General features: G+C 43.3%; 1 protein-coding gene across 2 annotated transcripts in view; it reads right to left on the bottom strand.

Annotated features, from left to right (window-relative positions):
• Positions 1–22,628, bottom strand: part of adamts18 (ADAM metallopeptidase with thrombospondin type 1 motif, 18) — a 309,638-nt gene that overhangs the window by 147,498 nt on the left and 139,512 nt on the right. Inside the window, exons 4-6 of one of the 2 annotated variants that reach the window (XM_059993277.1) lie at positions 16,563–16,830; positions 1,225–1,424; positions 285–368 (exon numbers count right to left, since the gene is read on the bottom strand). In XM_059993277.1, coding sequence (XP_059849260.1) covers positions 285–368; positions 1,225–1,424; positions 16,563–16,830 — 552 coding nt within the window. Of the gene's footprint in view, positions 1–284; positions 369–1,224; positions 1,425–16,558; positions 16,831–22,628 lie in introns of those variants that run through there. The other variant, XM_059993276.1, reaches the window with a different exon arrangement.

Below are 22,628 nucleotides of genomic sequence, written 5' to 3'. Positions count from 1 at the left end.
AGGGCTGCCCCATCATTCTGAGATCACCACTGACTAAAGTGCAGATGTCTGCATTCTTAATCCTGACACTACTACACCCAATCTCTCAATGGCTGATCAAGAGAGTCGGCGATTACCTCAGTTATCAGTTACTTTAGCTCAGGGCTTCCCGACCTGGGGTCCACGGACCCCTTGCTTTGGTCCACTGCATAAAAAAGGTTGGGAGCCCCCGCTAGCTGTTAGCGCTCAGCTTAGGAATGTTTCTCATGTACAGGACGGTTATTAGGAGCATGAGAATAACTTACTGGATCCTTTTCCAAGAGCAGTAAGCTCACAACCATAATCTTTATGTCACTTCCGATCGTCCCATCTTTGAAAAGACTGGACACCTGTTAGAAAAATAACATTTCAGAATGTAAAAGGGGTAGCAACAAAGACTGTGACGTTCAGCCCAACAGATTTTTGCCAAAGACGCCCACCTCTCGATGACTTTCCATTTAGTTTTCTCTCACGAGCTTTTACCACTCTACCGCAAGTAAAATCCATACTGTACGTCCCAACCACTACCTGTTGAAACATGTTCCACATTCCCACTGTTCTTTGAATAAAGATGTTTTTTGATTCAGGAAGGGCACAGTAGCATAGTAGTTAGCACAACACTTTACAGCGCCAGTGGTTGGGTTTTAGGTCCCATCATTGCCTGTAAAGAGTTTTCACGTTCTCCCTGTGACCATGTGGGTGTCCACTGGGTGCTCCTGCTTCCTCCCACATTCCAAAAATGTACAGTCAGGGGTTAGTCAGTTACAAGCGTGCTATATTCGTGCCGCAAGCACCACATTCTCGGACTAAGCTGGTTGCTGACACAAATGATGCGTTTCACTGTATGTTTCAATGAACATGTGACAAATCAAGCCAATCTTTAAGATCTTTGAACTTCTTTGTTCTGAATTCCTTACAGGACTTACAAATGACTGTGCTGTTATATGGAATTGCTGGATAACAAAATAATCCTACATGGGAAAATGGAGCAGTCAAGCATACAAGGCCACAAGCCAGCCCTGCAGTTCCACTGGATTGTGGTCACAATAGCATGACCAAGACCAGGGAATGATGATCCGCGGATATGAGCAGGATTTTGGCCCAACTACAAGTTAATCAGTGACACTTGCACACCAAAGGTGGCTGTAGCTGAGCTCACTGACATTGGACACGACAACAATGGCTGCCATTGACACAAAGGCCTACCATGTTCATGACAGTCAGGATGTAGGTGGTGATGTTCTCCTGGCCATGCTTCTCTAGCATTTTTTTGTCCGCAACCACCAGAGTCTCGACGGTCAGCCCCTGGTTCTTCGGTGAATTAAGGGCAGTGCGCTTTAACCTGCCCCTGGGGCTGTATTCATCGGGCAGGATGTGGATACCCTCTGCTGGAGGATGAGGCATGTCTATAGAATGGGTTTAGGGGAGGAGAAAGCAGAGAATCTTCAGTTTCAAAGGGAAATCAAAGGCCACATATTGCAACCACCACATATCAGGGACACAGAGCACAGCCATTCACAACCAACAATATACATCGGTTTCAATGTGAAGTCGAACTCAACATTCGAGATTATTTATTGTCAATTGTCAGTACGCAAGTGTAAAGGAGAATGAAATGACTGTTAATCCGTATCTGATGCAGCATAAACAACACACAATAAGCATAAAGAACACAAGTATAAAAACAGTGGAGTCTGGTTAACTGGCCATCAGTTTAATTGGGAAAGCCGCTTATTTGGGACATCTCTTAAAGAACAAAAACTAATCGAGAAAGTAGCTGGGACTCCTTTTGTTTATTTGGGACAGCATGCTGCTTAATTGGGACAGGAGGCTATTACTGAACAGTTTCTAACATGTTAGTCACAGCACTAGTGTGGCCAATAGATGCTGCACTGTGCTTAGAACAAAGAGTTCTTAAATAATGTCAGTTGTCTGTGTCCGTATTCAAAAAGCAGTGATTTTTGTCACTGATAATTGGTGAGAAATATGCAGTAAGGCCATTCAAAATTCTGTTTGTGGACCGTGGTTAAATGAAAGGATTTCACTACTTCAACAAGTTAGGCACTACGAAGAATTTAAAGGTATGGATAATTATCTTGAAAGTTACAATGAAAATGGAGATTAGGAGGATGCAGTCATAGACAGCATTGTATCAAGCCAGTATATTATCTGCACTGATTTTGTTCATTTACAGTCAATCAAAAAAACACACAGCAGCTTCCACTGGATGAATTCCTTTGTCTATAACTATTATTGAGTTTTATAATACCTTATTAGAATAGGTAGTGCTCTCATTTGATCTGTATTTCATTTAAATTCATTATTTGTTTCTCAGTTAAATGTCAGTTTTTCTTTTTTAAATACCTTTTTAAGTATTTCCATGAAACTTTGGCTAATTGAGGCAGCCTCTTATTTGGAATAAAAGTACTGGTCCGAATGTGTCCCAATTAAACAGACTCCACTGTACATAAGATTAGCTTAACGTGTATACCTAGACTGAATGTTATGTTCATAAAGTGACATCAGCTACATAAGGTGACTCTGACAGGAAATCACAAAGTAGAGGTGATAGGGAGAATTAATGTGTGGAGGCGTTGGTCAGCTTGACAGCATGGGGGAGATAACTGTTTCTGAGTTTGGTGGTCCTGGCATGAATGCTGCATACCATCTTCCCCGACAGGCATGGGAGACAGAGTCCATGAGCAGGATGGGTGGGATCCTTTATGATATTGCTGGCCTTTTCCCAGCACCTTTCTGTATGCACATCCTTGCTGCTGAGTAAGCTGGTTCTAGTAACACGCTACCCATTGTAGAGCTCTCCTGTCTGCCACAGTACAGTTTATACACCACACAGTGCTGAAGTTCTCTTAACTATGCAACTGTAGAAAGTTGTGAGTACTGATGTACATAAACCAGCTCTCAACAGCCTCTTCAATAAAGTATAGGCATTGGTGAGCTTTCTTGACTGTGGCGGATGTGTTCTGGCACCACAAAAGGTTATTATAATGCAATCCTGATACTAGGGACCGGAGCATTCAGAAAACCCTTGTGGCTTTCACAATGGTCCAACATTTGTAACTTTTAATCAATGCAGTTTGTTCCTAGTCCTCCTTTTGATATTGCTATTCTGTGCCTTTTTAATCAGGGCGGCCTGAAACACAGAGTTAGATTGAAATGAACTGAACTGAACTAAATACAGCTGGACTCTTTTGATTTTGTACTTTGCATTCTGTGTTTTTCACTCGTTTTTTTGCTGATGGTGTGATTTGTTTTTATTTGGGGCTTTTTTTGGAGAAGGGAGGGGTTTGATGTTTTTCTTTGAATGGGTTCCAGAGTTCTCTTGGTTTCGTGGCTGTCTGTGAGAATACAAAATTTAAGGCTTGTGTATCGTATACATACTTTGCTAATAAATGTACTTTGAATCTCTTAAGCACATCAGGAAGCCATGGAAGACAGGGAAAAGCATAATATAATCCCATTCCAGTCCATGAGAGCCAACCTATGGACAGGGAATGTGGAATCCTAATATTTAGGTGAACGACTTGCCACTTTCTGCTTGGCTTGTGCTTGCTACACTTCAAGAGTGAATGAAATTTGTAAATGCCCTCGGTGTCATAACGGATCAGGGAACTGGGTGGGAGCTTGAGGAGACGGGTGAAGGAGGGTAATAGACAATCTGAATTGTTTCCCTAGCCTCCCCTTCACCAAGTAGCTGGACCTGGGACGATTTGCAAGGAAGATTGCAGGTACCTTCAGCAAGAGGTTTGAACAGAGGCTCAACTAAAAATTAGGACATTGGATCACAAAGTCTTCAAGAGGGAGCGTGGATCTCAGTTGGAGCTTGATGAGCGGGATCCAGAAGAGCAGTAGATTTTCTCATGCATGTGACTGGGTAATGATGTTTGATTGGAGGGTGCTGGAGCAGTACTGTGGGCATTTAGTAGATCTAATACCTCACAGAGATGGAGACTTCAGGAGGAGTCAGTGTGAAGTTTGCACATTCTCCCGTTAATGTGTAACCATTCCACAGCCGGATCAGAATCAGGTTTAAAATCACGAGTATACAATGTGAAATGTGATGTTATGTGGCAGCAGGACAGTTTCAGTAAAATTTCTGGTCAAGATGCCGCCAGTGAACAACGATGCCTCGGGCGACATAATTCAGATAGTCAATTATTTCACTTTTTCGACATCTTCTTTTCATTTTAGTTGGGTTTTGGAAATGGTTACAGCCTATGACTTACAGTTTGGAGTTCGACTGAGCAATCCAGTGCTCTGCTGTCCCCTGAAAATTCCAGGACAGAACCGTGAGCACAAGCTGCTTTGAGACGAAGATCAGAGACAGGGTAATGATCGGCTATATGTCTCGCTAATCAAATCAGTGAGGAAGAAAGAAACATCGAGGTGAATGCAGAGGAGGCTGGGTCGGCAGGCACTCTCCAAGGAAGCTATGGGTTGGCAATCGTTCTCCACGGAAAGACCGAATTCGAGCAATCGCTCTCCTCGATGCTGATGGAGAACGTTTTCGAAATTCCGAGATTTATGTGATTATTGGTGTGGACTATCGTCTCCTACCGTTTTCTGTGATCTCTTTTTCATTGCCGATTGGTGGATTGGGAGTTTGGGGTTTTGGGGTCTAACACCCTTGTGGGCAATATGTTAAGTTTTTGCGCGAGGCAAGGGTTGGGGATTTGGGGTCTGATGTTCTTGCTGTTCTTCTAGTCTGGGGAATCTGTTATCTTTTTGCAAGGGAGAGGGTTCGGAGTTGATGTTTTAGCTGCTATTTTCCAGGTGGGCGATTTGTTAGATGGGGGTTTGTGAGCTTTTGTTTCTTTTTATTTTTCGTGTGGGAGGTTTGCTGTCTTTCAATGACTTCCATGCTTTTTCTGCATTTCATGGCTATCTGGAGAAGACAAATCTCAAATTTGTATTCTGTAGCCATACTTTGATAATAAAATGAACCTTCGGACATTGTGATATATAATAATAAAATCAGTATATTACTGTAAGAAATATATTTTTAAAAGTTAGATTAGTTGTGCAAAAAGAGAAAAAGAAAGTAATGAGGTAGTGTTCATGGGTTGAATGTCCATTCAGAAATGGGATGACAGAGGGGAAGAAACTGTCCCTGAATCGTTGAGTGTGTGCCCTCAGGCTCCTGTATCTCCTCCCTGAAGTTAGCAACGAGAAGAGGGCATGTCCTGGGTGATGGGGGTCCTTAATGATGGATGTCGCCTTTTTGAGGCATCATTCCTTGAAGACGTCCTGGATGTTAGTGCCCATGATGAACGTGACTGAGCTTACAACTTTCTGCAGCTTATTTCAATCATGTGGAGCACCCCCCCCCCCCATTCTAGAAAGTAATGCAGCTAGTTAGAAAGCTCTCCACGGTACATCTGTAGACATTTACGAGTGTATTTGTGACATACCAAGTCTCTTCAAACTCATAATGAAATATAGCTACTGTAGGTGTCTTCTTTGTACTGCAGCAATACGCTGGGCCCAGGATAGATCCTCAGAGGTTTTGACAACCAGTAACTTGAAATTGCTCACCCCTTCCACTTCAGATCCATAGATGAGGACCGGTGACTGGTATCACCTCGTCTTACCCTTTCTGAAGTCCACAATCAATTCTTTGGTCTTACTGACGTTGAATATAAAGCTGTTGATGCAACACCTCTCAACCCGCTGATCTATCTCGCTTCTCTGCATCTTCTCGTCACCGTCTGAAATTCTGCCAACAATCGTTGCATCATCAACAAATGTATTAATGGCATTTGAGCTGTGCCTAGCCATACAGTCATGGGTGTGGAGAGAGTACAGCAGTGGGCTAAACACACACCCGAGGCACAGCAGTGAGGAGGAGACGTAATCTCCGATACACAGAGACTCTCATCTTCTAGCGAATAAGTCAAGAATCCAATTGCATAGAGAGGTACAGAGCCCCAGGTTTTGGAGCTTTTTGATCAGAACTGTAGGAATGATTGTGTTAAACACAGAGCTGGAGTCAATAAATAGCAGCCTAACTTAAGTGTTAGTAATGTCCAGGTGATCCAAGGTCACACTGAGGAGCCAAAGAGATCACATCCGCAGTAGATGTATTGTGGTGACTGGCAAATTGCAATGGGTCCAGTTCCTTGCTTAGTCAGGAGTTGATTCTAGCTGCAATCAGTCTCTCAAAGAACTTCATCACCATAGATGTGAGTCCTACTGAATGTTAGATGTTAAGTCAGCTCACCCTGCTCTTCTTGGGCACTGGTATGATTGGTGCCCTTTTGAAGCAGGTGGGAACCTCCAACTGTAGCAATGAGAGATTGAAAACGTCTTAGATCACACATACCCACTGGTTGTCACAGATTTTCATAGCACTACCAGGTACACCATCGGAGCCTGTTGCCTTGCAAGTGATCACCTTCTAGAAAGACATTCTGATGCCAGCCTCTGAGCTGGAGTTCACAGGGTCACTGGGTGCTGCAGGGATCTTTATCGCTGTAGTTTTATTCTCCTTTTCACAGCTTAAGAGGCACTGAGCTCCTCTGAGAATGAAGTATCACCGCCATTCATGATGTTAGGCTTCACTTTGCAGGAAGTAAGGGCCTGCACACCCTCCAAATTAACTGGTTGATAGAACATAGAAATTTGTAGCACATTACAGGACCTTCGACCCACAATTTTGTGCCAACCATGTAACCTACTTTAGAAACAGCCTAGAACTACCCTATCACATAGTCCTCTATTTTTCTAAGCTCCATGAACCTATCTAAGAGTCTCTTAAAAGACCCTATTGTATTTGCCTCCACCACTGCCGCCAGCAGTGCATTCCACATACCCACCACTCTCTGTGTGAAAAAATTACCCCTGACATCTCCTCTGTACCTGCTTCCACCTTAAAGTTATGCTCCCTCATGTTAGCCATTTCAGCCCTGGGGAAAAGCCTCTGGTTATCCGCACAATCAATACCTCTCATTATCTGAGACACCTTTATCAAGTCACCTCTCATCCTCTGTCACTCCAAGGAGAAAAGACCAAGCTTACTCAACCTATTCTCATAAGACATGCACTCCAATCTAGGTAACATGCTTGTAAATCTCCTCTGCACTCTTTCTATAGTATCCATATCCTTCCTGTAGTGAGGCGACCAGAACTGATCACAGTACTCCAAGTAGGATCTGACCAAGGTCTTATATAGCTGTAACATTACCTCACAGCTCTTGAACTCAATCCCATGGTTGATGAATGCCAAAGCACCACACACCTTCTTACCAGCACTGTCAACCTGTGCAGCAGTTTGGAGCATCCTATGGACATGGATCCCAAGATCTCTCTGACCCTCCATGTGGCTAAGAGTATTCCCATTAATATTATATTCTGTCTTCAAAGTTGACCTACTAAAATGAATCACTTCACGCTTATCTGGGTTGAACTCCATCTGCCACTTCTCAGCCTAGTTCTCCATCTTATTGATGCACCGCTGTAACCTATGACAACCCTCTAGACTATTCACAATACCCCCAACCTTTGTGGTCATCAGCAAACTTACTAATCCACCCAGCTCCCACATCCCAAAGACAAGCAGGTTGTTGGATGTAACCCACTAATACTCTGGCCTGTAGGCAAGTGGAAACATATGGGGATGCAGAGGGAGAATAGAAATAATGGGATTAATGCAGACGGTCTGTTAATGGGTGACTGATAGTCAGAATAGACCTGGTGGGCTGAATGGCCTGTTTCTGTGCAGTACTCCTCTTTAACTTCACGACTCTGTGTCTCCATCACTAAATGAGAGCAACAGGCTGGTGAAAGGCAGCTGCCTATCATAAGCGAGAATACTTTTGGTTAAGCCCATGGCTACTAGCACCTGTAGAAATATCCTTCACCGAGTATTAAACGCTCACGAGAAAGAAACTGTATAAGCTTTTTATTAAAAAAAAATGATCATTTCTGCTGACCGAGCTAAATTCTGGCACTGATTAGACAGCACTAAGTACTTTTTTCTGAGTGACAGGTTTCTCTGAGTTATCTCCATGAGGCTGCACGAGAGAGACAAAAGCCTGAGGAAATACTTATGAAACAAGGTTTCTTGGCAGGGGAAGAGCATCTCAAATCCCAGGTGCGTCAATAGATAAGGTGTGAATTTACCAGCAAGATAAATGTTTTTTACAGAGTGCAAGGACGCTGGAGGAAGGTAGTCTGTGCTAATCAACCTACTCGATGATCTCCACCACCAACCACCTGCCAAACCACACCCTGCAGTAGGGACTAACATCACAAAAAATGTTTTCCCAGCATAGAGGAGTCTAAAACTAGAGGGCAAATCTTTAAAGTCAGAGGAGGGAAATTTGAAGGGGATATGAGCAACGTTCTCCCTAAGGTGCGTACGTATACAGCTTTTGCTACTAGCACACAAAGGAATTTAAATGCGCACAAAAGGTCGTCACCATCTACCTCGTTGGCATGTTAATTATATTTCACGATCGTACACAATCACATTCCCTTTTTCCGTTTTCTGAAGTTAATGATGTTGACAACGTGGAGGTTGTGATGATTTGTCTGCAAATTTTAGAACTGGCTCATTTATACAGTTTTTACTGAAGAAATTATTCAGTGTGCACATATGGTACTGAGCAAAAAATTGCTCAGCACTAGATTTCTGCGCGCACTGGCCGTTGCAAATTAGAGGGAAGATTGGATATGAGGGGCAACTAATTCAGAAAGCAGGAGAATGGGGTAAAATGGGATGCAAGATCAGCCATTGATGGAATGGCAGGGGAAACTTCGTGGACCAAGAGGCCTAATTCGGTTCCTATGTCCTGTGGATAAATGTTAGCTAGAACACTTCAGTGAATTCAAGGGGCAAATCAAAAATTCCTGGAAATATCCATCCAAAGCATAATGCTGGAACTACCATATAGGAGGCCTGGTATTGCTGAGAATTTCCAGCACTTTATTTATTTATATATGTATTTAGGAGTATGGTGTGGAGTAGGCCTTTTCGGCCACTCGCGCCACACCGCCCCAGTAACTTCCGATAAACCCTAACATAATTACTGCACAACTTACAATGACCAGTTAGCCTACCCAGTACACCTTCAGACTATGGGAGGGAACCAGATCACCCACACAAAGCTCATGCATTCCACAGGGACGAGGTACTCCTTACAATCAGCGCCTGAATTGAACTCCGAGCTCTGGAACACCCACCCATAGCTGTAATAGTGTCATGCTGACGGCTACACTATCGTGGCACCCTCATTAAATTGGTACAGCAACATTTAGGTCATATATCATTCTAGTGTCTTCCCACTTCCATTTCAGTCCCAAAGTAGGGTCTCAGCCTGAAACGTCAGCTGTTTATTCTGTTCCATTGATGATGTCTGACCTGCTGAGCTCCTCAAGCATTTTGTGTGTGTTGCTTAATATTTAGGTACAGGGCTTGCTATCGTTCTGTGTGTTTGTACTGTGATCCTGATGGACAACAGAATTGTGTGGTGTGGCTGCCCCTCAGTCACCGTTCAGTCAGTCATAGTTCTCTGCAAGTGGCATCATAGGTAGACAGAATGGAGAACAAGGTATCTGACACTCATTCCGGGTGTTCAGTACGAGTGGAGAGATATTATGCAGAAGATGCTGCTGAGGCCATATTTAGAGTATTGTGTACAGCTTTGACAACCCTTTAATTGGAAAGTTGGGTTCTGGGTGGAAATACAACTCTACCAAAGAAGGTGTACGGCACTCCTTCCCTCTGTTAGCCTGCAGGTCACCCATGGGTAAGGTGAAGCTCTTGATTAGCTCCCCTCTCCCCTGATCAGGGCTACTTGACACCATGGGAGCCGGTGCTAGATGGCCATATAGGCAGATGGTGCCTATCACAAGCCCTGGTTCTGTGACCACTGACACCAGGCAGACAATCTCATAAGAGTATCGATGATCGCTGAGGCAGAAGCATGCAATGGCAAACCACTTCTGTAGAAAAACTTGACAAGAATGATCATGGTCAAAAATGGAGAAAAGAATAAGAACAGCAGATGGAAAAACAGATGGAAGACAGTGATTGCCCAAGTCATACACAATGATAATGACATTATAGGAAAGACTTTAGCAAACTGGAAAGAATGCAAAGAAATTCTATGAGAATGCAGCCAGGATCCAAGCAAGTGAGTTATACGGAGAGGCTGGACAGACTTGGACTTTACAGGGGCAGCACAGTAGTGTAGTGGTTAGCGTAACGCGATTACAGCGGCAGCAGGTTGGGTTCAATTCCCGTCACTGGGAGTAAGGAGTTGATCCGTGACCATATGGGTTTCCTCTGGGTGCTCCGATTTTCTTCCACATTGCAAAGTCTTGTGGGTTAGACTGTTAATTAGCTACATGGGTGTAATTGGCTGGCATGGGTTCATTGTGCCGTTGCTAAAAATAAATAAATAAAATTTTTATTCCCTGCAGTTTAGGAGACTGAGAGATTGTCGTATAGTGCACCCTAGATAGGGTGAGTGCAGACAATCTTTCTACAGCAAAATAACAAGAGAACATAGGCTTAAGGGGAGAGGAGAAATATTTGAAAGAGAACTTCTTCACAAAGTGGTTGGTGTGTCTTCAGAACAAGCTGCCAGAGGAGGTAGTTGAAGCAGGTACAAAACAAAATTTAAAAGACAAACAACACACACAAAGTGCTTGGAGGAACTCAGCAGGCCAGGCTGCAGCTATAGAAAAATGCTCTGTCCACCATTCAGGCTGAGGCTCATCGGCAGGACAGCTCGTTTCCATACTGAGCAAACGTCGACTGTACTTTTTTCCAGAGATGCTGCCCGGCCTGCTGAGTTCCTCCAGCATTTTGAGTGTGTTGCTTGGATTTTCAACATCTGCAGATTTTCTCATATTTGTGAACATTTAAAAGACAAGTACGTGGATTAGAAAGGGTTAGAGGGATATGGGTAAAATGTAGGCAAAAGGTACTAGCTTAAGTGATCGATCACCTTGGTTAGCATGGGCTAATCATAAAGAACACAATACATAATATAAAAATAATTCTATAAAATACAGTGCACAAGTAACTGCCATATACATAGTGATTGCATGTACACAAAATGAGACTGAGTGATGTATATGGTGAGGGGTGATGGAGTGAATTGGTGAATGGACAATGGAAGAAAGGGAAGGAGGAGGGACACCAGATGGAGCTGATGGCAGGTGAGGAGGTATACTGGCCACGTTCCATTGCGATTATGAAGACGTGCAAGTCCCACTGGAGGTTTACAGTGGAGACAACAGGTAGGAGCTTCAACTCACCGGCATCCCTAACAGCAAGCGTGCCAAATTGGGTTTTCAGTGCAGGAGGGGGACTTGAGCATGGTACCTTATGACTGAGGCAATGCCAACTGAGCCAAATGCAGCAGCAGACAAGTGCTCCAACTCAAGCTCTATCTTAAATGGCAAAGGCACCCTGAGTCTGAGGAAAAGGCACGGCATTACTGAAAAACAGTTTTTGAAAGGTAGGTGACAGATGGGCTGAAGAACCTGAAGGCCACTTTATTATGCACACCTGTACACCTGCTCGTTAATGAAAATATCTAATCAAGCAATCATGTGGCAGCAACTCAATGTATAAGAGCATGCAGACACAGTCAAGAGATTCAGTTCCCAGTCAGACCAAACATCAGAATGGGGAAGAAATGCGATGTCAGTGACTTTGGCCATGGAATAATTGGGTTGGCATCAGACAGGGTGGTTTGAGTATCTCAGAAACCGATGACCTGCTGGGATTTTCATGCACAACAGTCTCTGTAGCGAAAAACAATAAACATAGAGTGAGCAGCAGTTCTGTGGGTGAAAACACCTTGTTAATGAGAGAGGTCGGAGGAGAGTGACAAAGTGCATATATGTCACCATACACAACCCTGAGATTCATTTTCTTTCCAGCATACTTAATAAATTAAACAGGAAGGCGAGAGTAACTCAATATCATGCATTACAACAGTGGTGTGAGGAAGAATACCTCTGAACACACAACACGTTGAAACTTGAAGAGCTACGGTAACAGAGGAGTGCACTGGGTGGGGCAACTCCTATCTCCAATAAAGCGGCCACTGAGTGCTAGTCAGTGATAACAAACTGGATTCTGATTCTGTATCTTAACTTTGCTTCAGGGAAAAGAGAGGTGCAATGGCTTGTCTGAGAGCTGGCTGAGTCATTCCTGCTGCAAGATTTAATGGCGATGGTAAAGAGCACAGGGTATGACAAAATGAAGCATTCAGTTTAAAATCCTATGGCATTACAGCAGTAACAGTCCATCAACTCTGTTCCAACGTGAAAACTGGACATAATCTGCCAATAATATTGAAGTGGAATGGAGTGCTGACCCAGATTTTGGTGCCAAAGCATTATTGATTTATTTTATTTAGCAATACAGCGCCAATTATGTTCCTTATGGCGGTTATAGCCTGGGGATGGCAATGGGGATAAGCTCCTACTATCTATTAAATGCTCCCAATGGCGTGTGTCTCAAACAGCCTCTGACAACCAAGCCCAGCTCCTGGCCTTCACAAGTGGCAGATCAGTTTCTACTGACAGGAGAAGGGGAAAAGACAGGTTAATGGTGCCTTACAACCAGTCGCTCCGGGCAGATGGAGCTCATCAGCCATACTCATGGCAGCTCATCTAAGAGAGGGAAAGCTCTGATCTCAAACCTCTGTAGCCTTGCAGCTATACCCACTCGTGGGGAGGGCTTCAGGAGTGAACCAAGAGAGAGAGTCCAGAGCTGGAGTCCCTAAGGCAATCCTACGTTGAATTCAACACTGGCTGGCAAATCCTGCGATCCTTTCGGTGCCAAATTGTATCGCTCTCTGCCACTCCTTTGGGTTCAACAGTTGGGTGGAGAGGAGGAGGTTGTTACCTGAGCAACAGCTTGCACTCCATATTGGACTTCCCTGTCCTGCGTAACTAGACATCCACGGTCAGCCCTGATCAACAGAGGACTTCATCAATCCAGGGTAGGCTCTTGGACACTGCCCAGCAGCCCTCCAACAACCCCAATTAATCCTAAACCTAATCATGGGACAATTTACAATGACCAATTAACCCACCCAGCACATCTTTGGAACAAAATGGCGCTCCCAGGGAAAACCACGCATTCAATGGGGAGAACGTACAGAGACTCGTTACAGGCTGTGCCGGAAATGAACCCCAACACCCCGAGCTGTAATAGTGCTGTGCTAGCCACTATACTTCCATGACACCCAAAACAGATTAGTCACAGATACACAATGCTTATGTTTCGGGACCTGTTTTTGGGTCTGAGGTCTGGGCAAGAGTTGAAACATCCTCTCCACATCCACGCTATCCCTCATTCTTCTGAATTCTTGTGAATACAGGCCCAAAACCATCAAACACTTTTCATACGAAAGTCACTTAATCATGGAGTCATTTTTGTGAACTGCCTTTGAATGTTCTCCAGTGTCAGCATATCCTTTCTAAGATAAGGGGCCCAAACCTGCTAACAATACTCATGTTACAGCCTCACCAATGTTTTCTTAAGTCTCAACATTACATCCTTGCTTTTCTATTCCAGTCCTCTTGAAATGAATGCTAACATTGTATTTGCCTTCCTCACCACAGACTCGACCTGCAAATTAACCTTGAGAGAATCCTGCACATAGACTCCCAACTCCCTCTGCACCTCAGATTTTAGTATTTTCTCCCCATTTAGAAAAGTCTACCCCTTTTATGACCATACACTTCCTGACTCTGTATTCCATCTGCCACTTCTTTGCCATTCTCCTAATCTGTTGAAGGTCTTCTTGTAGCCTTTCCACTTCCTCAACACTACATTCCTCACCACTATCTTCATATTGTCTGCAAACTTTGCAACAAAGCCATCAATTCCATCATCCAAATCATTGACATATAACATAAATAAAAAATCCCAACACAGACCCCTGAGGAACACCAGTTGTCATCGGCAGCCAACCAGAAAATACTTCCTTTAATTCTACTCTTTGCCTCCTGCCAGTCAGCCACTGCTTTATCCATGCCAGAATCTTTCCTGTAATACCATGGGCTCATAGCTTGTTTAGCAGCCTCATGTGTGGCACCTTGTCAAAGCTCTTCTGAAAATCCAAGTACACAATATCAACTGAATCTCCTTTGTCTATCATATAACCATATAACAATTCCAGGACGGAAACAGGCCATCTTAGCCCTTCTAGTCCATGCCGAATGCTTACTCTCACATCTTCCTTGTTATTTCTTCAAAGAGTTCCAAACAGATTTGTCAGGCAAGATTTTCCCTTGAGGAAATCATGTTGACAATGGCATGTCTTATCATGTCCCTCCAAGTACCCTGAGACCTCATCCTTAAAACTCAACTCCAACTTATTCCTAACCACTGAGGTCAGAGTAACTGGCCTATAATTTCCTGTCTTCTGCCTCTCTCCCTTCTTGAAGAATGCAGTGACATTTGCAATTTCCCAATCTTTGGAAACCATTCCAGAATCTAGTGATTTGTGAACGATCATTACTAATGCCTCCACAATATCTTCTGCCACCTCTTTCAGAACCCTGGGGTGTACACCATCTGGTCCAGGTGATTTATCTACCTTCAGACCTATCAGTTTTCCAAGAACCACCTTTCTAGTTATTGTAACTTCAAAAATTTCATGACTCCTAATAACTGGAACTTCCACCATACTGCTAGTGTCTTCCACAATGAAGACTGATGCAAATACATATTCAGTTTGTCTACCATTTCCTTGCTCCCAATTACTACCTCTCTAGCATCATTTTCCAGAGTCCTATATCCATTCTTGCTGCTCTTTTACACTTCATGTATCTGCAGAAACTTTTGGTATCCTTTTCAATATTATTACCTAGATTACTTTTGTATTCCATTTTTTCCTTTTTAGTTTTTTAGTTACCTTTTGTTGGCTTTTAAAAGCATTTTTTTCTGCATAACAAGAGAACTGTAGGTTCCTTCCCTGATCTGGGGAAGATTTCAATCCAGATTTACATGTAATTCTGATTATTTTTAAGCAGCTTCTGGAAAGCTGCAATTAAAGCAGAAAATATTGGAAATGATGAAAACACTCAGGCAGCATCTGTGAGAAGAGAAACACAGTGAGTGTTTCTGGTCAGAAATCCTTTATAAGAACTCTCCTTCCTAATTCTGCTGATAAATCTTACAGGTACAACATCAGCTCTATTACTGCACCTGCAGAGGCTGCTGCAACTGTTGAGTATTTGAATATTTCCTACTCTTATCTACCGAAGGGACATGAGAAATGGGTAATAACTGCCGGTGAAGCCCGTAGCCACAAATTCCATGTTGCACCAGAATTTAAATGTTATAAATCAACCACTGGTCTTTCAAGCAAGAGGAACATCTTGTTATTTAGCAAATCTTTCAAGAATCTGCAACTCAGGTTCTTATTATTACTTGTTTGTTTGTTTGTTTATTTACTTATTTTGCATTTGCACAGTTTATCGTCTTTTGCACATCGGTTGTTTGTCAGTCTTTATTTTTGTGTATTTTGCATTGATTCTATTATATTTCTTTGTTCTACTGTGAATGCCTGCAAGAAAATGTACCTCAGGTTACTATATAGTGTCATATGCACACAAGAGATTCTGCAGCTACTGGAAATCCAGAGTAACGCACAAAATGCTGGAGGTACCCAGCAGGTGATGCAGCATCCATGGAAATGAATAAACAATCAATGTTTCAGGCAAGTTGATGGCCTTGGACCCTAAACATTTGACTGGCTGCATCAGAGTTGAAACACTAATGCCTTTGTCTGGAAATTCCAACAAAAGGCCAAAATGGATTTGGCCCAGTAGATCACGGGTAAAGCCTTACCAACCATTCAGCACATCTACATGAAACGCTGTCATGGGAAAGCATCATCCATTATCAGAGATGCTCACCACCCAGGCCATGCTCCTTTCTCACTGTTGCCTTCAGGTAGAAGGTACAGGTGGCTCAGGTCTCACACCACCGGTTTCAAGAACAGTTAGTACCCTTCAACCATCAGGCTCTTGAACAAGAGGGGATAACTACACTCATCTATTGAGATGTTCCAACAACCAGTGATCTCACTTTAAGGACTTGTTATTTATTGCTATTTATTCATATTTGTATTTGCACAGTTTGCTGTCTTCTTGCACTCCAGTTGATCCTTCATTGATCCTGTTTTAGTAACTATTATGTAGATTTGCTAGGGATGCCTGCAGAAAATAAATCTCAGGGTTGTACGTGGTGATGAATATATACTCTGATAATAAAATTTACTTTGAACTTTAAATTCTGATATTAAACCTGATTCTCAATGACCTTTTCTGATTCTGAGATGACTAACTAACAGGATATTTTTGGGATCCCATCTATTGCAGAACAATCTGAGTTACTTTATGAGATGGGGTAAGCAATTGCATGCAAACAGTTCATGAGTTCAATATCCACAAGTGCACAAGAGGTATTTTCAAATCAATTAGACAGTATATGTATATGTACTTAAATCAAATTAAAATAAGTAATTAAAAAGTTCCTTACATACATTTCTTTCGCCGCCCACAGTAGTGTTGCTTTTCGTCTCTCGCTCGCTGCTGGTACTTGTGCTGTTGGTAGCGGGAAGAATGGAGATAGTGATGCTGGTGATCTGGTTCTCTACCCACCAGTTGCTGCTGTAGTCTCTGCTCCACTGATCGCTTGTAGAGGGCATGAGGTCGCTGCCCAGCAGCTGAGGTGTAGTTGTGTCTCGGTGCCAGGTGATGAGGCAATGGAATTATAAGGTATTCATTTTCTTGGCTCCGTATTAAACCTGACTGGAAGACAAATGGGATTTTTTTCCCCCTTACTATTTGTTGAAACACACAGGAGGTTGCCAGGTGACGCCTTAAATCTGAAACATGTTGAGGGCTGTGTGTTAGCAGGTCAGGGCTGCTGATCAACTTCAAGGGGGCCCTTGTTTTAGCAGACTAACAGTGCCAACATGAACTCAAGAGATTCTGCAGAAGCTGGAAATCCAGAGTAACGCACACAAAACGCTGGAGGAACTCAGGTCAGGCAGCATCTGTGGAAGAAATGTATTCACGTTTTGGGCCAATAGCCTCAGCCTGAAATGCCAACTCTATTCCCTTCCATAGATACTGCCTGACCTGAGTTCTTCCAGCATTTTGTGTGTCGACACAAAGCCAAATAATAGTTCGTGAAGCAGTGACATACAAGGCAGTTAAGTCAAGATAGCTGTACATCTATTTTTACAGAGTCCAATGAGCTAAGGCCAAACAAGGCTGAATGGGACAAGTTCGGATGAAGGACCTGTTGCTGCGCCATATGATAGTGGTGCTGAGGAGAATTTGGGGGGGGGGGGGGCGTAATGGACAAGAAACCTCTCTGCACTTCCAGAACTGAACAATGCTTCTTTGTAAACTAACACACTCTGCTAGGGACAGTCCTAAGCCCAGCTGCGAAAGGAGGAGGGCTGGGCATGGGACTAGCAATACCATCCCATAAAAACCCCCAGCTACACAAATGCCTACAGAAGCTCCAAAGACCTCATCCTTGTGAGAGGAAAATGGCATATACCTGGGGACAACCTGAAAGACCAGGATAGAGGACTCTGGCGAGCTGCTGCTTGTGCCCTAAGGGTGATGGGCTTAAGTAAGTACAACACTTTGAAGAAGAATGCAAACTACAAGAGGAACTCCACAGGTCAGGCAGAGGGATGGGTGATGTTTCCAGCCGAGATGTGCATTACATCACATGTTGACATGAGCGCGACCAGCAGTTACTGAACATCACTCAGTTATCCGTGAGATGGTCCAATCCCAAACAAGAGAAAATCTGCAGATGCTGGAAATCCGAGCAACACACACAAAATGCTGGAGGAACTCAGCAAGCCGGGCATCATCAGTTCTAATAAAGGGTCTTGGCCCAAAGTGTCAACTGTTTATTCCTTTCCATGAATGCTGCCTGGCCTACTGAGTTCCTCCAACATTTTCTGTGTGATCCTTAAGGTAGTTTAGGTTCACGTGGTAAAGACATTCCTACAGCATGAATGGTGGAGGAGTTACAGGAGATATGACGGAATTGTAATTCATTCTTGAGTCATGCAGTACAGAAACGGGCCCTTTGACCCAACTCCTACCAAAATGCCGATCTAAGCCAGTCCCATTTGCAGGGGTTCCCAAACTGTTTTGTGCCATAGACCAATACCATTAAGAAAGGGCTCCACGTACTCCAGCTAGAAACCCCTGTTCTAAACCCTTCCTATCCACGTACTTGTCCAAGTGTCTTTTAAATGTTGTTATTGCACCTGCCTTAATCGCTTCCTTTGGCAGCTTGTTCCAAATACACATCACTGCCTGCATCAAGAAATGCCTCCCAGGTCCCTTTTAAATATTTCCCCTCTCACCTTAAGCCAATGCCCTCTAGTTTTTGATTGCTGTATCCATACCCCTCATGTAGGGACACTAAAGTTGAATGCAATGCAGCTCTCTGCACTGAGATGGTGTGTCTCTCTTTGATATAGAGTGCAGTTTCTCCGTTTTGATTTTCTTAAATCAGCCTCTCAAATGCTGCAGGAAATTCTCAATTCCTGTTTGCACCAACCATGAAAACAAAGGCCTAGAGAGGAAACTCTTTCCCTCTAAACCAGAAGCTCCCAACCTGCAATCCATGGACCTCTTGCTTAATGGTATTTGTCCACGGCATAAAACAAGTTGGGAACACCTCATCTAAACCTTTCTTGCCTCCATACATGCCCAAAAGGCTTTCAAATTATTTATTTGGCCTGGCAGCATCTATGGAAAAGAGTATAGTCAACGTTTCAGGGCAAGACCGTTTATCAGGACACAGTCATGAATGGGCACTCAAGCAAAATTTTACAAAGTGTCTAGCTCACCAAAGATTCTAGCAAATTTCTACAGATGTACTGTTGTGAGCTCTCTAACTGTCTGCTTTGGAAACACCAAAGCACAGAGGGTTGTCAACTCAGCCAGCTTCATCATGGGCATGAGTGTCCTCACCACAAGGATATTTTCAAAAACCAATGCCTCAATTAGGCAGCATCTATCACTGGGAAACCTCAGCACCCAGTACATGCCCTCTGCTCATTGCTATCATCAGGGAGGAGGAACAGGAGCCTGAAGACACACACTCAACATTTCAGGAAAAGTTTCTTCTCCTCCACCATCAGAATTTTGAACGGTCCATGAACCCATGAACACTACCTCAGTATTTTGTTCTCTTTATTGCACAACTTTTTTTTTAATAAATGTTTTTATTGTAACTTATATTTTTATCTATTGCACTGTACTGTTGCTACAAAATAACAAATTTCATGACATAACCATGAGAAAGGCTGAAGATGCTGGAAATCCAAAGCAACACACACAAAATGCTGGAGGAACTCAGAAAGTCAGGCAGTATTTATGTAAATGAATAAACAGTCAACTTTTTGGGCCAAGACCCTTCTTCAGAGCTGAGGAGAAAAGGGGAGATGCCAGAATAAAAAGGTGTGGGAGAAAAGGAGGATGATAGCTAGGTGATAGGTGAAGCCAGTTGGGTGGGAAAGGTAAAGGGCTGGAGAAGAAGGAATCAGATAGGAGAGGAGTGTGGACCGATTTCATGGCATATGTCAGTGATAATAAACCTGATTCTGTTTAGCTCTTTGGCCTAACCATTAACTAGTTATTCCCCTCCTGATCTGCTGAGTTCCTCTAAGTTTTTTGTATGTACCCCTTGTCAATACCTGCAGAAAAAGACAGTAGGGACATCAGACTGGGAAGATAATAGGATGTGCTTGTGACTTAGGTAAATTTTGCACCTTCAGAGTAGTGATGTCCCCAGAGAGAAACAAGGACACACAAGGCCAGCCAAAAGGGAGGAAGAAGAAGTGGTATCACCAAATTTCAGAGGGAAAATGAGTCAGAGGTGGAGACAGTGGGGAGGGCGGGGGACTGTTCTGAAATGAATTCTGGAGGTTGGGCACCATGTAGCTGAGAGCCTTTGGTGAGCACGCAAGTAGGAAAAGGACCCAAAGGTGCCAGTGGGTGATTATAGGTGGGAGAGGATGTGTGGGATTATAGAACTAGAAAAAGGGGTGTGGAAGAATTTAAATATAATATCCCAATTTCAATTTATGCTTTTTCTTGCTCATGTCCAGATGCTTGTATCATGTCTGTTGTAAATACCACTTAATGTTGAAGGACCTTTCCTGAGTAGCTGTTTATCAGTAAGCCTCAGAGTACATTTGAACTGTGAGCACATTACAGTTCAACCTACTTGTTGCATTATCCAATTCCTGTAGTCCTAGAAGTCACCAGAGCCAAAAGAGAAATATGAACTCTCCATCCAAAAGTGTCATGGTAATGAGAGGGATGACAGATGATCAGTCGTAGTTATATACAGCATAGAAACAGGTTCTTCAGGCCAACTCGTCCACTGCAAACAAGATGTCTATCCAAGTTAGTCCCATTTGCCCAAAGCCCTCTAAATGCCTCCTATCCATGTACTGTCCAAAAGCTTTTTAAACATTATCTCAGTATCTGTCTCTACTACTTCCTCCAGCAGCTCATTCCATGTAGCCAACAGCTTCCAAGTGAAAACATTTCCCCTCAGATCTCTTTTAAATCTTTCCCCTCTCACATTACATCTATGACTTGACTCAGCTGTCCTCATCACCCAGGGGAAATGGGGACCGCTTCCTCAAACACCTCCAAGCCATCTGCCACAAGTGGGACTTTCCGGTGGCCAAACATTTTAATCTCCACTCCCATTCCAATGTGTTGCTCCATGGCTTCCTCTTGTGCAAAGAGGAGGCCACCCTCAGAGAGGAGAACCAACACCTCATATTCCATCTGGGTACCCTCCAACCTGATGGCATGAATATCGATTTCTGCTTCTAGTAAACAAATCCTTCCACCCTCCCTACCCCCACCATTCCCCACTCTGACCTTTTACTTCTTCTCACCTGCCAACCACTTCCCCCTGGCATCTCTCCTCCTGTGGTCCACTCCCCTCTCCTATCAGATTCTTTCCTCTCTAGCCCTTGCCTTTCCCACCCACCTGGCATCACCTATCAACTTCCAGCTGGCCTCTTTCCACTCTCCCTACCTTTTTATTCTGGCGTCTTCCAGTCTCAGCCCAAAACATCGACTGCTTATTCATTTCCGTAGATGATGCCTGAGTTGTTGAGCTCCTCCATCATTTTGAGTGTGTTAACCTGAATCTTCTTCCCAGTCTTAACATACATTAGTATTTTAAATGATACCATCTTTACACCCCTTTATGCCTTTACTTCAGAATGCAAATCTAATCTATCTACAGGTACATATTTTACACAGCTATTTTTTAATTATTATTGTGTTCTTTATCTTATTGCGGGTTTTTTGTGTTGCATTGTATTCAGAGTAACAGTTATTTGTACTGCTTTGAACATGTGTACCAGAAATGACATTAAACAATTTTGAATCTTATGTTAAGCATTGTTCTAAGAAAAACTAACGTGCTCTTTATTGGTCTGCGTGCATTTCCCTCTTCCTAATCTTTGATTGAACAATACAGGGTAATGCAGCACAGGGTGAGCCTTTCAGCCCACAATGTTGAGCCAACCTTTAAACTACTCCATGATCAATCTAATCCCTCCATTCTACATAGCCTATTATCATCCATCTTCCTATCAAACAGTCTCCTAAATGTCCCTAATCTATGTCTACCACAAACCCCAGCAGAGCATTTCAGGCCCTTATCACTCTGTGGAAAAACCTACCTCTGACAACCCAATGAAACGTTCCTCCACTCACCTAGAAAGGAGGCCCTGTGGTATCAGCTTTTGAAGCCCTGGAAAAAAGGTCCTGGCTTTTCAATGTCTTTGGATTTCTCTTGTTTATGATGTGGCGCACTGTCTTACCATCTTAAACATCTTGATCAAGTCATCTCTCATCCCCCTTTTCTCCAAAGAGAAAATCCTTAGCTCACTCAGCCTATTCTCATAAAAAATGCTCTCAAATCCAGGCAACATCCTAATAAATCCCCTCTGTGCTTTCTCTAATGCTTCCATATCCTCCTCTAATGCAATGATTCAGAAGTGAACACCAAGTGTGGTCCAACGAGAGTTTTATAGAGCTGCAACATTACAGCTGAAAGAGATTAAGGGTGAAACAGGAGCTGGCGGGTGATGGGTGGATCCAGGCTAGGAGTGAGGGGCAGATGGAGGAGGAGTCAAATGTAAATAATGGCAAAGGCTGGGAGGTGACAGATGGAGGCAAGAAAGCCCTGTGGATGCTGGAATCTGATCAGAAAGGAAGGCAGAGCATGAAAGCAAATAAAGGTGGTGGGATGGGCTGATGTGACAAGTACTGAGGAATGGCTGCTTGGTCAGGTGGTGGTGAATCTGGTGAATTCATTGCCACCAGGCAAATCATTGGTTATATTTAAAGCAGAGGTTGATAGGTTCTTCATTAGTAAAGGCATAAAAGGTTGCAAGAAAAGGACGGGAGAATGGGGCCAAGAGGGGCAATAAATCAGCTGTGATTGAATGGTGGAGCAGACTCAATGAACCGAATGGTCTAATTTTGCAACTTTGTCTTATGGTCTGATGGTAGTTCCTTGTTTAGAA

This window comes from Hypanus sabinus, chromosome 17 (assembly GCF_030144855.1).
Source record: "Hypanus sabinus isolate sHypSab1 chromosome 17, sHypSab1.hap1, whole genome shotgun sequence".
NCBI classification, from domain to species: Eukaryota; Metazoa; Chordata; class Chondrichthyes; order Myliobatiformes; family Dasyatidae; genus Hypanus; species Hypanus sabinus.
This window is presented reverse-complemented; position numbering and strand designations above follow the sequence as displayed.